Here is a 15,675-nt window from a genome sequence, read left to right as displayed (position 1 = left end):
GCGTTGAAATTGTTCATATCGACATTGCAGACAGAAGTCAAGTAGAACCAGGAGTAAGTATACGCTGTGCTTATTGACCTACACCTTGAGCATCCCGTGAGATCCAGCACTGCTGACATTTCTCATTGATTATGAAGGTACTAAAAAATCTGGTGGGCTTGAATCCCCTAGACAAATCTAAATGGTTTGAATTGAAGTATTAATCCAGGTGGTCACTGCTTTCTTTCATTTGTGTGGGCATTTGCTAACTCTCTGGATTGTACTTTTAGCAGCAGCGGCACAGCTTTTAGTTTTATTGTTGACACAGTAATTGATCTCATCAGGCATTTGTGCCTTGGCCTTGGTATGAGACATTCGCCCAGCTGCTGTGTAGGCAAGGTGCACTGGGCCCCCCACCAGGCTAGCCCTCTTCTTTTGGCATGGTGTTTTGATAAGATGTTCTTAAATAGCCCCCAGCTGCGCTATGGCAGGTTCAAGAGGGAGCACCTGTGTGCGCCATTGAAAGCTAGAGAACACTTGCTGCTTTTCTCTTCAAACTTTGAGATGTTCCTGCCCCTAGCTGCAGTGGGACTCGGACAGGTTGCTCTTGCATCTCTGGCAGCCTTATGGGCCAACTGCTGCTTGAGGCTGGCATCACATTTTCAGTTTTCCCTCTCTGGTGTCTGGCTTATCATTAATATTAATTTTGAAGGAGCCATGAATATACTAAGCAGCTCCTGCCGTTCCTGCCCTGCATTCTAGTTTTTAGATAGCATATAATACAGGAGTAGGAAAACAATATGAGGATGGTTGGAATTACGTTCCTAAGATTATGGCTGCTCAGTGAAGAACGTACATGGAAGATATAGGTGGTTCTTGAACAGCAGCTTTGTCAAAAGTGTTAGAGACTTGCCCAGTTGGGTGATTCATGTCACAAAGAAGGGAAGGGTAGACAAAGAAGAAAATGGTTGCAGGAAAAGCAGACTTACTGTAGGAGAAGCTTTTGAAGGGATATGGTTAATCTGCTATGTAGCTATATATAGTATATTGCTGTACTGTCCAGAATATATCACACAGAAAAAAGTAAAGTCTGGAGTCTGATTTATCAGACTGGATTGCAGTGAATATGCACAAGGATTACACATTCGACTCCATGTCCTCACTGAATATTAAGTGTTGTCCTTGCCACGCTCTTTTCTTTTTTTCTTCCTTTATAGAATATATATATATATATATATATATATTCCCCTGGGCTGTGTAGCCTTTTTCTGAATGTACAGTTTTTCATTCTACATTAGCCAGCTGCTAGTATGGTTAATCTGGATAAAATTGGATGATACCTTGACTGAAGGGTTAAGTGCTCAACCATGTTTTGTTTAAAATAAAAGCTGTCCTTTCTTTCCACCTGGCTATCTCTTGTCCTCTTTCCTCACTTTCATGCACTTTTTCTTTTTGCATGTAGCCTTTTCTGAAGTTCTGTTCCCTCTCCAAATGTGGAGGGAAGTGTTCTCTGTGTTGATGCCTGTGGAGGGAAGGAAAATCATACCTCTGATTAAGTTCACAAACTTAATCAAACTGTTCAGCAACTCTGCTTTATTTTTAGAATGTTACTTAGAGAACCGCCGTGTAAATCAGGTTAGATGTCTGCCCTGTGCATTGCCGTGCAGCTAGGAGTCTGTTGTCTTGTGCGTTATGGTTTCCTTCTGTCACTTCCTTCTTAAAAAGCTGGAGTGGCAGGTAAATGTATGCATGGGTCCAGGCCTATGTCATGCTGCTCTCTGACCACAGGCTAGGTTTGCGTGTGTGAGCGCAGAAATTATGCTCATTATTAATCTGCAGAAAGTGAGGAGCACCTGTATCCTCATGCTGCGAGGGAGCCTCTTGGACAGCACCTGCCACCCTAACATAGCTTCTGCTCTGCTGAGTTAGTGTTGCCAATTCACTGAGCAGCCCGTGTACCAAAATGGTGTCTGCATCCAAAGCACCACCCCTAGCACTTCCTTCTGTTTTACTCCACGGCACCCAGGGAGGCAGTCGCTGCTTAGGTCCTTTGTGTCGTCCATGAAATGCTTCAAACTGCTTGTCCTATTTTTTTAAGTCATTGCTTTGGTCATTAGGGATTGTTAACATAAATCTCCCTCCTGTGTTTTTTGGCAGGCTCTTTTTATAATATTGTACTGGGTAAAGGAATTGTCACTGTCCTATGCGCTCTGTGCTGATTTTCCTCAATTCAGAATTCATAGCGCCTCAGCTAACGGCACTGATGAAAGACGAGAATGGCATTTCTAATTTCTAGTGGTTTAGGTAAAATACATATTCTCTATGCTAAGTGAAAGAACTTTTGCCAAACATTTAGTGTGGTGCTCTCTTTAGTATCAAAACTATAATCAACACAGATATAAAAATAGTAAATTCCTTAAAGATTTTAATGGCATGCATATGCTAACCCACGCTCATTTGAAAATGTATACAAATAATTCAGCCAACATCTGTTGCTTTCTTAAGGTATAAATTTAATCCTGGCCTCTCTTAATCATCTCCAGCACATTGTCTAAGTAGCTTTACGTGATTTGTGTACAAAAGTTACTTCCCAGGAGAAGAATAATCTTTAAAGTGTAAGCAAAAGTGTACACACAATTAACATCAGAAGAGGCTATGTTTTGGAAGTAATTTGAGAGAAAATGAGCATAGTGAAAACAAAGAAATTGGAATCAGGTTTGTAGCTATTTCTGTGCATTCGGGAGATTACGCTTGCCTTGTTCCAGCATGTATCCGATGCCTATTTTGTGCCTGTTAAGCGATGCACAGATTTCTGGATGAAGGGTTTATGTAGAGCAGATGCAACAGTCCTTTACGTGCTCCCCAGAAATATAGCTTGAAAACATAAATCCTCTTTGCTTAGTCTCTAGAAAGTTTTATAATATTCTAGTATGGAAAGAATACTGCTGCTCCTGAAAGTGGATAGCCTTCTCCTAGCAGTCATGCTCCTATGTGGTATGATGGGGAGCTAAAAAGAACAAGTTTTCTAGCCCAGAAATATGCTGAAGCATATCTTTTGTTGGAAGTGGTGTGGTGCCCTCTTACTTGGGTCAAAAGTGTTGAGACTGTCAGGAGGAAAGTCGGATCATGCCAGCAAGCTCTGCATCCAGACCTTGTCTTTTGGAGCCTGCGACTTCCTATCAGGCCTTGGTAAGTGGAGACACCGTGTCTGCACAGGGAAAGTCTTGGTAGCATATACTCGCATCCAGAGGGCAAGTGCAAAGGCTTTGCATCCTGGTCTCACTGATGCATGGACGCTTGTTCTTTGCCAGTCTCCTGAAGCCCAGCCGCCCCCTTGCCGTGCTGACACTCCACAGAACGCAGTGCTTGGTTTAGAAGAGTTTCTGGAGAGCGTTAAAAAATGAATGCTTCAAAACCACCATGCTTGTTTAAAGCCACTGATCTGAGCCCTGACTCCAGTGACCCAGAGAAAATTATGGGTGCTTGTATGTCTTTGCCTGTCCTAAGGGATGTCAGTGATCATGGTGTTTCAGGACCTGCCAGGCTTTTTGCAAGGGTTAATTTGGAATAAAGTTCTGACTTTGACTTAGTCCTCTGCTATTTGGGTGCTCAGCATGTAGTGGTAGAGTTGACTAATGTCGCAAGCTGCTTGTGTTGCCGGGCTGTTGTCTGACATGTGCCCGAGGTCACCCGTCAGTGTTCAGGTGCCCAGACTGGGGTGTGGCAGAAATGACTGCTGCCAACCTGACTCGTTCTGCCCCTGGGTTTTTGCTTGATTGACATTTGTGTCTCCTGTTCCAGCGATTCGGGGTTAGTTTTTCTGGGAGTAAGGTTGAAAAGGAGTCTGGGTGTTTGTGGACTTGCACCTCAGACAGCAAATGTATCTTGTTTAGCACGTATAGTACAATCTTCTCCCAAACGTCTGCCTGCTGATAGGATTGATTTTAATTTCCTCATCAGGTCCACCTGCTTCCTTTGTGCTATGTTCGCTTCATATTCAAGCAACTTTCTTCATAACAGGGCTTAAAATATGACTTAAGATGCCTGCAGGGCCAGGAATATTTTTTTCTTAAGTAACTTTGCCCTTTGTGCACATACTTTCCAACGTGCAGGGCCCAGGAGGCTGACCTGAGCGCTCTGATCAGTCGTTGTTCCTAGCAGCGCTCGTGGCAGCACAGCGCCAGAGATGGTTGTGCCATCTCTTAATGCTGTTATTTCCCACTCCCCTTGTGTCTCCTGCGTCACGACTAGCTCAGTTCTTCAAGTCAGTTCTCTGTCAGGGCTAAGATCGGTTTCTTCTCACTTGAAAAAGCATGGCAAAGGCTGAAGCCTCTTGATTCAGGGCTTGGTGTGTTTATTACTATAATTCACATAGGGTGATGTTAAAGTCTCTCTTAAACAATTCTCCATCCCCCTAGGAGGCTCTGCTGAAGAGGTGATTACATGTTGCACTATTGCAAACGATGCTGAGATTTCAGGCAGAAAGTGCCTTTGAAATGCTATCCGTGCGCTCCTTTGAAACCGCCATCAAAGCCCCCACATGCTGCTGCCTTGTTGCATTATATATATTTTTCTGCCTGTCTGTAGCTTTCAAGAGGACTTCCATTTTTTTTAGCTGTACTGTTTATTCCAGCAGTTGCCTGTTTCACTTCCTAAGAAGGACTTGCTGCTGTTAGGAATTATGCTCTGACTGCATAGATATTTCCCTTAAACTCTGAAAAGAGCTTTTGTTTATTTGTGTTCTGGCTCGCGGCCAGTCATTCTTTTGGACTGGCAGGGGCTGCGTATGAGCGGAGAGCCTGCAATTGTCTCATGCATCAAGGGGCTTTAATCTAGACCGTGTTTCACTTTTTCCTTTCATCCTTAACGAGACTCGGGTTAAGAGATTTTCAGATTGCCTCGGTTCAGAGGTTTTTTTGTTGGTCTCAATCACAGAAAACCTTTTCCAATAAACCATGGTAACTCTTTCCCAGATTTCACCTGTTGGACTTCATATTTGAAGCCTTTTCTGTAGAGTTTCATCTTATAACTCGGGCACTTTGCGTCTTGCCCAAGGGCAGCGCTGCTGTTTGCCCTGTGCTCCTTCCTGCACCGGGGCAAAGGAGGGGCTGGGTAACAACGCGTGCATTTTGTGTGCTGGGGTTGTTTGGGGGTGCTTGGCCAGATAGTTTCAGAAAAAAGGCTGTAAATTGTAGCTTGGCTGAAGAGGAATCAACATGGCATGTTTAGGCGTGCCTTGGCACGGAGGCTGAACTCTCCCTTGGCGCGCACTCCAGGACCTGCGTACGCCACCTTATCTTGTATCCGAGCACTTCTATCACGCTGACTTGTAAAGTGTACAGTGGAGGAGGTGTCCCCGTGCCCAGCCCTGTTCACAGCAGAGATCTTACAGCGAGTAGAGAGCTCTTGACTGTTGACTGAGCTTCTCATGCATCTGTATGGCTTTGCGAGGATACAGTAGAGCAGGGTTTCTGTAGCAAAGAATTCGAGCTGCAGCGGGTCTGAATGCCTTCGCCCCTCTGGATTCCTGTTTGAAGTATTTGAGTTTATTTTGTGAACCATGTTTCTATACCTAACGAAGCTAACATTGTGCAGCGTTCTTGAAACCATTTTAAGGCACCCCGGGGTGCTGCAGCACCCTGGCGGAGAATCACTGCAGCGGAGGTTGCACGTGTGCAGCTCAGGTTGGAAAGCACTGCACGGAGGACGTTCAGGTTTGCTTGTAAATGCACTTACGAGATGGACAAAGACAGAACGAAGGTTGCATATGCAGCCTGGACATTAGCACGTCCTCACGTGAAGAGAATGGCCTGTGACATTTGCTCAGTGTTTGGGAGGGTTGCAGAGTCCCTGCTCTTTGCAGAGTGATCCTGCACTTTTTTGGACTGCCGGGTTGCTGACAGCAGAGATGTTTGCTAGTCCTTGTGCAGCATAGGCACAAAGATTTCATTTTTTAGCTCTCCCCCCTGCAAAATAAAGCTATTTTACATTTAAGGACTGCTTCGGCATTTAGTATAGAGAATGCCTTGTATTCCATGTCTTGGTACCTTTCCAAAGCCTCCCTTTTTAGCGGGTTAGACAAAGCTATTTTAATATCTGTGTGGAGGTCTTGATGCCTGTGAAGGAGCAGAAGCTGTTTACCAGAGCGGCGAAGTCTGCTTAACGTTGAGGCCGGGGGCAGACGTGAGACCATTTTGTTGCAAGGCTCTCCTGCGACTTGGCGAGAGTGCCCTCTAGCGCGGCAATCGCGGATTTCAGCCCCCGCGTGTTGGTCACTAGGCGTCTCTGCAGCTCGCTGCCTGCCCAGCGTGATCCTGGGATCTGCAGGAGAACTCGCTTCTCAGGCTGTTTAGTCTCTTTCTGCTGCTAGCTCATCCCCCGGCAATGCAGGATTGCGCTAATAAAGTGATGCGTAAGGAACGCTGTCCGAAGCGACAGGCTTCCTGCCCTTCTCCCAGGGGGGGTAATGTATAGTTTAAAGTAGCTCATGATCAGGACACTAATACTCTATTTAAATTTTCCCTTTCTTCCCAAACTGCGGTAATTTCTATGTATGTTGTATCCCACGTACAAACATAATTCTCCCCTCTGTTTGAGTTTGAGGGATGTAATCCTCAGCCGTTTAGCCAAGATATGTTTATCTCTAGATCTTGCATAATCTAATTCACTAGGCCCCTGAGGACTTGTGTTGCTGCTCTTGAAATTTGTTGCAAGTTTTTCCTTTCCCATAGGAATTGCAAGCCTGTCAGAACAGCCTCCTTTCTTCAGTAACCACCAGATACCAGAGGAAGGTGGAAAACCCCCCCGGTTAGGGGTCATAGTATAACCTGCTTACCAGTGGATGATATTGGTTCATAAACCCTAGTAGCTAATGCTAGGCGTGTGAGGACGCTTGTGGTTTTATATCCATTCCAGGCTTTGGGGTTTAAAATCCTATCCAGCGTTCTTGGTGCAATCACCTACCCTGGAAATCTTCAAGGGGAGACCTGACAGTCACCTTGCTGGGGTCATCTACCCATGGTTGTCTTTCCTGCTTGGCGCAGGGGGCTGGACCCGATGATCTTCTGAGGTCCCTTCCGGCCTCCCAGTCTATGAATCGAGGGATGATCTGGTCATCTTTAAAAAAACAATCCTAAACACTTGCTGTCTGTCATCATGCAGAACTGCAACTGCTTCACATGATGAAGTGCTGCAGTGTCCTTACAGAGAGGCATCTACTTGGAGTACTTTCTGTGCCTGAGCTTTGCAATGTTGATAAGTGCGTGTGAAAGGCTAAGCACTTCCAATCATCCCAGTTCTGGGCATTGCCAGATCATCCTTCCAGAGTTGTGCCACGTGTTGACCAAGTCTGCCCTTTGCCCAATGTGCAGATTGCTAGACAGCTACTTTTTCAGATATACTTTCTCCTAGCTTAATGTTTCTGTTAACCTAATTTTATCTTTTAAGTGTAAATTATGGGAAGTGTAAAGCAGCAGTTGTGCAGAAGGTGGTGTTGTGGGTTGCTGTGAGCTCTTACCAACACAAATGCAGCCATTGACTTTAGGCTTCAGAGTTTTTTAATGTATTTTGAAGGATTTATTAGCATACATATGACTACTGAAAGTACAGCTGGGTTCACTGACATCTCTATAGAAATACAGTACATGATTCAATGTTAACTAGAACATCTTAAAAGAACAAACCTTTTCTGTAACCTTAGCATATCACTTGTGCTTCAGGCATTTCATCATTTATTTAACTCTCAGTGCTGTAGAAGAACATGCAGTTAAGTGTGCTCATCATTGTAAAAATATTTTGTGAAAGGGCTGATTTTTTTTTTTTTTTTGTTTAATGATCAAGAAGTTTAATGCTATCATAGTACTAAAACCTGTTCCTTAGAGGCAGTTGTGTTCATTAATTACATTTTGGGGTGAAATTCATTCAGAGACAGCAACTGGTTAGACTTTAAATCATGTTCCTTTTGAGTAGTGCCTCTTCTGACTTGCATTACCCATTTCTTTCCTTCTAACGAGCAGAGGGACTTTGACATAGGGATGCAAACACATTTTTATTTTATCTCGTTGTCTTTTACTACTGCCATTTAAATCTTATGCCATGGAGTCAAAGCATCCTTTGAAGGTGGTCTGACTTTTCTGTTCTGCCTCGGATCCCAAAAGGTGTAGTGTTAGGTGAGAAACCGCAATCCTTAATTGAATGCCAGTTTCTGGTAGGTAACCATTCTATTTCAGACTCATTGTGTTAAAATCAGCTGCTCTTTCTCATTCCTTGCACTGGAATTTTGCTTGTTGAATACCAGCTTTAGTAAGTTAAATTGTCTGGTGTGTTTTTGTGTCTGAGGATTGCTGTGAGTATAGGTTTCTATGTGCACAGTCTGGTTATAAGAACATTTGAGTTGAGCCTCCTGGATTCACTGGGATTCTCTGCTGTACTTTTAATAAGGAGCTGAGGAGCTGCAGCCTATCCATCGCTTCGCGAATACTCTGAGCACGCTCTCAAGCCCTGCTCCATTCCTAAACCAGGACCACGTGGCTCAGCCAGATTAGCAGCCTACATGCACTCTTGCAAGGAAGTGTCTTGAGCTATCTTCTAAGACAGAGGGAAAGCACCGCTGCTTGTTGAAACATGAGTGCCTGTACTGGCCACTGTTGTGCTGCCCGAGCGCAGGCCCTATTGCTCTGTATCCTGCTTTGTTCGTGACTGTACTCGTGCTCTGAACAGTGAACCGAGGAGGCCTGTAATTAGGCCCCAGCCTTGTCATCTGTGGTGAACATGACGGCACTGGAGGGAACTGGCTGCTGCCTGCCTGCCTTGGGTTGGGTGGCCCTGGGTTACAAAAGCAGTAGGTAGGACTAATGTACGGATGTCTGTAATTAGTAGGAAGGTAGAAGCATCTCCTCCGCTTGGCCATGCTATAGGGGCTCCCTACTTCAGAGTCTTAAAGCTAATGTCCTGTTGGTGACGTAGTACTTGGGCTGTGAAGTGTTAAATGAACATACCACAAAGATCTACTTGCAGACCACTGAGGGGAGCCTGGGTAATGAGTATGAGGAACTGGAAATTTGCAGAAGAAATTTGGTGTGGTTGGCATTACTGAAAGCTGAGGATATAATTTATAGGATTGCAATGGTTAACCTCCAGGTGTAGCCAATTTAGGGAGGATAGAGGGGATGAGAGGCGTGCAGGGGTGTTGCTCTCGGCACTCGACTGTCTTACGGTGTCGATAACTGGGACTCCCAGGAAGTCGAATGCACACAGGCCAGTCTTCTCCCTAGTAGACTGGGAGGTGCATTGCTGGCGGGCACAGGGACAGGTCAACAAGAACAAGACGGTTGTTGAAAACGTGTGGGTTGCTATGGGGCACAGATCCAAGGAAGACGTGCTAGAGGTCTTTGGCTGCCCCAGAATAAGACCCTGAGAGTTCATATGGTTCGTAACGCACGGTGTTGCACTCGGCATGAACTAGCCCTGTTTCGGATCCTCTAGCAGACCCAGAGGAATTGGCTACTGGACTGGAAAATGTTGGTTGTCTGGGGAGCAATGGTCACAACCTGATTACGTTCAGTGTGGCCAGACAGGTTGTTATCTCAGTAATACGCATGCTTAGGAAGCTTCTACGGGCCTGTTTTCCCCAAAATGAGGGAAACGGACTGAAGCTGATTTGGAAGAAAAAAAAGTAGAGAAATGCAAGTGGGAAGTAGGGATTTGGAGCATTTCCAGCCAGAGTTCTGATTTAGTAGTCAGGACTTTGGCTAAAAGTCCTAGTTCAGTGCAAAATGAAGTCAGCAGTTATGTATCTTCTATTTCTACTGTGGAGAGAGGGGAATGTGGTTCAGAAATTGTGAAGTGTCAAAATTGCTTAAAATAGCTAGGATTTCAGGCAAAAAATAATGGCTGGCAGGGCTAGGATGAAGAGGGAGTGTTAAGCATATGGTAAACAGAAAAAATCTGAATAAAAGTCTTGGCCCAGTACTTGATGAAGATGGTAAGGATTGTAGTGTAGAGAGGGCGAAAGTGTTGGCAAGTGTTTGTATTTGAAAGAAGCAGAGTGATGCGACTTCTAGTCCACTTTTGAGGTAAGGATATGTCCAAAGTCCTCGGAAATATTTTTTCTGGGGGGATTTGTTTCGATGATTTTAATTAACTGAATTAAAAATCAGTGGAAGAATATGCCAGTTAACCTAATTTTTGCAAAACTACGTCGTCTTAAGCTGCCATCACTCCTTTGAGGTTGCAAGTTTGAAGGTAGCTGCATAGCTATAATAGATTTTTTTTTTAAAGATGTCTGACAAGCCCTTGTCCTGGGCTGAGGGCGAAGGGTGAATATTGCCCTCTAAGCTGCTTTCTTTGTACTGGAGAGGGGAAATTCTTTACATTTTGTACTTCCTTATGTCACCTTTTATTTGTCCACTCCTCCAGACAAATTTTTGTGTTTTCGTAGGGGTACTCCTTCCTTGCTTGTCGAGCTCTGCACTCCCATCTGCTCTTCTCTTAGAGGGGATGATCGGTCGAGTACAGCATTCCTGATGACTGAGCGCCATTTGTCTTGGTGCTTTGCACTGAGCTCTAGCCCAGCGGATTTAAATCAGTTTGCCTTTTTGTCCCAAGTGCTGCGCATTGTGGCGTGCACCGAGACAACCAGTTCTTTGACTTCTGCATTAGGAACGTGCACCGGGGCAAGACTAGTCCAAATTTTTCCTTCTGAGTGTAGTAGCGTGCACATGCCTGTGCCCTTTGCCTTTGTGTTGCTTGTTCACCTAGCAGACGAGGTTATTTAGGGAAAAGGGGGATGATGCATCTAATGGGAGAATGGTCTGAACCTCATCAGCACAGAAATTGGGGCTAAAGAACTGGACAAAACATGACACCTGCTTTCAGATGGAGCATATCCGTGTGTGATGGCTTCTATTGATAACACATTCTGACTAGGCTACGGCACAGGAACACACCTGCATGACAGAGGAGACCGAAGAAAGCCAGTGCTGTTTTCGTGAGTCTTCCAGTGCAGGCTTTCTGCTAATGAGGGGGAAATTGCAGTACAAAGACTGTCTGGAGTGGAGATACAGCTGTCCAGGAATTGTATTTATATAATTATATTCTGCTGCTCGGTATTGCTACAGATTGAATTGATAAATATAATTTGTTAGACCACCTGATGCTGTCACTGGATGAGGAATGTAAACCTTTACGTTATAAACACAATTATACTGTTAGTAGGTTGATACCTCATGGCTTTTGTCCTCCACCCATCTCCTCTCCTATAACTTTTATTCTCAAGGTGAGCAGCTTGGTATTAAATGCACTAGCATAAATGTCTCTCTTTAAGAGGCAGAACTTGATTTCCAAATTTTAGACTAATTTAGCCTGAATGCAGCTTTTGAGAAATATTTTTTTTTCTCTGAATTCAGATGGAAAAGGTGCTCAGTCCTGACTTAAGCTGTCTGGATTTTTAAACAATAAATGTATAGTTTTATACAACTTTTTTCAACTCAGAATCTTTGCACGCAATAGTAATTTTTATTTTGCTCATCAGGATTGAACTTTCTCTTTGAAAAAAACATACCTCTGTGGCTGCCTGTAATTGTTCTAGTCTTCTTGCTTCTTTAAAATCCTTAATGCCCGAGGTTGGATGATAAAAATCCCATCTAGGATGGGGAAGTGCAAAGGCCATCACTGCTGTCTCAGCTTGGTAGAAGAAAGGGCAGCTGTGCCGGTGCAGTGATAAAGGTGTGCGGACAAGTGTGTAATAGCAGAGGTGCTGGTGGAAGTAGACCTGTCGAAGGTGCTGGTTGTGTTGCCAGAAGCCAAGTGTGGAAGTTCCACCGCTAAGTGGTACCTGCGCGTGGCTTTAGTAGCGTAGACAGGACTCGCAGCCCTCGTTGCTAATTAATGTTGTCGCATTTGCTGTCTTTCGTTAAATGGTAACTGCAGAAAGCTCCATCAGCGAGATAACGCGGCCCAGGTAAGGATCTGACTGCTGGATCTGCTCTTAACGGATATGCAGAAAACCTGTGTTTTGCATTTTGCTTATACTTCATTTGCACCCTTTCCCAAACATTCCTGCCACCCGCCCCCCCAGCTGATCCAGTACCCGTGATTTCCCCCTAACTTTGTCAGGTTGGTTCACCTGGAGCTCCTTCTGTCAGCCTGCCTTGCCCAGTGTGCTTCCTTAATGTTCGCCTCCTACCTACAGCATGGTCAAGAGGGCTCGAGTGCCTGTCCGCATTGGGTTTGTTTCTTAAACCTCACAAGTCTCCCAATAATTCGGCCCTAATCTAGCACAGTTATGTTGATAGACTGATCTTGAAGTGGTCATCATACCTGCTTTTCCTACGTTTAGTGTACCTGGCCTGGACCGTTGTGTTAGGCAGGTGGCAACGCAACGTGATACCGTACTTGCATCTGCTAGGTTTGGGCACCTGTTACGTTGTAGACTGTAAACTCGCTGGGGCTGGGACTGGGGCTTGTTTTTAAGTGTTTGTACGCTTGCTGGCACATTGGACACCAACCCCTGAAAGGAAACCTTTTAAGTGTTACTGCACTGCAACTATCCCCAGGTCTGTGGGAGCTTCAAAAGAGCTCTGGAAGGAGTATGTAGCGAGACCTTCTGCCTCGGACTCTCGATATTCAGTGCCATCCATGCTTGGGCTCCTGCCGCCTCTTGGCTCCGTCCTTCTCTGACTTGGAGCAGTCAGCAAACACTAATTCTGTTTCCTACAGGTTTCTCCAGGGCATAGGATTAAGCTCTCTAAAATGCCCTTGACTTGTTTTTAACCTCTCAGTACTTCCTGGGAAGAGATATCGAGACATTCTGGCTATGAAGTCTACTGATGAAATGGGCTGTTCTTCCTGCCAGGGTGGTGGATTAGCAACATCCTTGGAGCAGCTGACAGTGCAGCTGGGGAATCTGGTGCTGGTATTTGTATGCGCTGGAAGTAAGCGGCCTATCCCACTGTCCCCTCAAAATGCTAGGCTCCAGCTCCGTGGCAGATCAGGTAGTCATAATCCTAAGAAATTCTAGATTATTTCTAAATGAAATCAGTGTGTGGGTTTTCTTTCTTTCTTTCTTTCTTTCTTTCTTTCTTAGACTTAGAATTTGTTCATCCTTATTTATTGCATGTTTCTAGGGTTTTTTAGAATGGTTTCTATTTACTGAGTAGAAAACACTGGTTTTAAAGAGTCTTTTAGTATGTATTATTACTAGAGCTAGTGTCCCCATGTTCTTGCATTAATAGAAATTTAGTCTAAAATAAGTCTTGGATAAATTGCATTCAGTCCTTAAGCTTACCCTTTTCTATGCCATGCTCCTTAGTATGCTGCACAAGGAATTAAAATATAGCCATGCTGGTTAGAAATTTAAAACTTAATCCACACACCCCAATTTGAAGAATTAAGAATGCTTCTTTTTACTGTTAACAGGTCTTAAGCTCACTTCTAAAGAGATTTTTTGTGGGAAAATAATCTGATTTTTGGTTTTTTTTCCAAGCATTGCAGAAAGTGCATGCCAAATTCAGCCTTCAGAATACCCAGGAGCTGAGGATTCAAGTAGGTTGCAGCTGTCTTCACCCACAGTATTTGAAAATAACTAATGAGATGAGAAGTCTACAGCTGGTGGCAAGCACAATAAACCATGAGCCAAGGGCTTCTCTGCATTAGATTCTCCCTTTCCCTGTGGGATCCTAAAGGAGACGAATACTAACAACGCCAGCAGGCTGTCTTATTTCATGCTATTGCTCATTTGCAGCTGTAATTGGGAGCTAAGGTTGTATACAGTATGCTGAAACTGTCATAGGTGAGGAATATATTTGCTCATTGTGATGTGCCTATAAAAAGGGGGTACATGCAAAAACTTTCAGAGTTTTGTTCTGTTACAGTTGTCAGGTATGTAAATGAATTTTAAAAAGCCGATATTAAACCGTTTCCAGATGCAGGGTTAAAATTCAGTTCCTGGGTTAAATGCCTGGGCGGGTGTCTAACTGGCTCTGACTTTGGATGCAGACATGCAGCTCTTTATGCTTTTTCTTTAACTTGTCCCAGTTGGTAGGTAAAGTACTAACTGAAGTTATCACCAGTGGGAGCTCTTTTGTGCAATAGTCTGGCTTTAATTTTTTTGGGTCCTTTATTCTTCAAACTTTTTTTTATATATCACTTCAGTTCAGGGGAGAAAAATAGAGCGGAAACTACTCTTCTAGGAAGGTTATAAAGCATCTATTGATCAGAGAGATTGCTTTTGAACTATCCAGGCCTCTGGAGAAAATAGTACTTCTAAGCAGTTCTTAAAATACATATTGAATGCCTGCATGTAGGGAGGTGTTCAGTTTTCTCAGTCAATGCTTATTCATGCAGTAAGTATATTACTAACCCACAACAGCATTGAAGCAGTTTCTCCTGTTTTGTTAATGCATCCTGTGCGATGCCATGCCAGGAGTGAGAATTCTTGTTTGTACTGCACTTGAGCAATAGCTGAGTTTCCATGGATAAAAGTTTGTTGGAGACGGTGTGCCAGTCAGCCCTGCTGCAAGAGATACCTGTTAGATCATCCCAAATCCCTGTCATCAGTTCTAGTCTCACTTAATGACCTCCCCAAGCCTTCCTGAGCTGACTGTTGGACCTTTCTGTCATTTAATATAAATTTGTCTGAACTGTAGACCTCTTCCTACTGTTTCAGTTAATTTCCATTTAGGTGTCTTAAATCTCAGTGCGTTTTTACTTCAGTATTAAAAAAAAAAAATCACAAAACCATTTTTATTAGAAGCTTTTAAAAACACATTTTTGCAATGTTAAAGCAACCTGGTGGGATCTACTAATTATACAATGAGGAAAAACCTCAGGTAATCTGGAGTCAGTTGTCACATTTCTATTACGAGCAATCTTGCTTCGATTCTAAAACCGAAAATCAGGGTTATAAATGGTATCATTGAGAGCAGTTTGCATTTTGGAAGTGTTGGTATACTGTTCTGTAACCAGCATAAACTGAGGATAAATCCTGTCCTAAGCTCTGCCTTCGGTAGGCAACTGCACTTTTAGGTCTTTTAAAGAGTTCTCTTAATAGTGTTGACCCGATGATAAGCAAAAGGGGGCTGTCCTTTGGATAGTTGCTAAAATTGGGTTTTGCTCTAGTTTATATACTGACCTTGAGCAAATGCGGAGGTTGACTCAAATAGCAAAGACAAAGGATGCCGACACTGCCGCTGTTTATGCAGCATCTTTGAAAAGTGGGATGTTGTTTACTTGCAGGGTTTTCAAGTGGATTAGACTTCCATTTTTCAGGCAGGTAGCAGTTGTGCGTGCATCTGTTGCTGTAGTGCTAAATTGCACTGAAGGAACTCCCTCCTTCCCCTTCTGGCTTCTAAAGCAGCGGGAGTCATGACTTCAAGTTGTCCTAGTTTCCTTCCCGGGTAAAGCCATCTGAGCCTCGCCCTTCATGGCTGAAGGTTTGGGAGAAGAGCAGTGGTTGTGTACACCAAGCAAGACCAAGTGTTCGTGGACCAGCAGCTACAGTGTTAAAGTCTGCTGCTGAGAGCCATTTAGGTGGGGGATCAGCAATCTTTAAGGCCTGGTGGGCTGGAATAAGGCAGCTGGGTCTGAAGGTGGGCTGCTGCTTGGGACCCAGCCACTGCCACCACTCCGAGCAGTCTGCTCCCCCAGCCCTCCTTACTCCATGCTTGGGGCTGCTGTCAGGCTACTGCCCTTTAACCC

The 15,675-nt window shown here is 44.2% G+C and overlaps 1 protein-coding gene across 1 annotated transcript in view; it reads left to right on the top strand.

Annotated features, from left to right (window-relative positions):
- PITPNB (phosphatidylinositol transfer protein beta) overlaps nt 1–15,675 on the top strand; it is a gene marked incomplete at its 5' end in the record, with an annotated part of 48,660 nt that overhangs the window by 9,518 nt on the left and 23,467 nt on the right. Inside the window, one exon of the mRNA XM_025199923.1 lies at nt 1–53. This exon is cut by the window's left edge and continues 43 nt beyond it. Coding sequence (XP_025055708.1) covers nt 1–53 — 53 coding nt within the window. The remainder of the gene's footprint in view (nt 54–15,675) is intronic.

This window comes from Alligator sinensis, unplaced genomic scaffold (assembly GCF_000455745.1).
Source record: "Alligator sinensis unplaced genomic scaffold, ASM45574v1 scaffold628_2, whole genome shotgun sequence".
Lineage (NCBI taxonomy): Eukaryota > Metazoa > Chordata > Crocodylia > Alligatoridae > Alligator > Alligator sinensis.
Note: the sequence above shows the minus strand (reverse complement) of the source record. Positions and strands in the feature narration are given on the sequence as shown.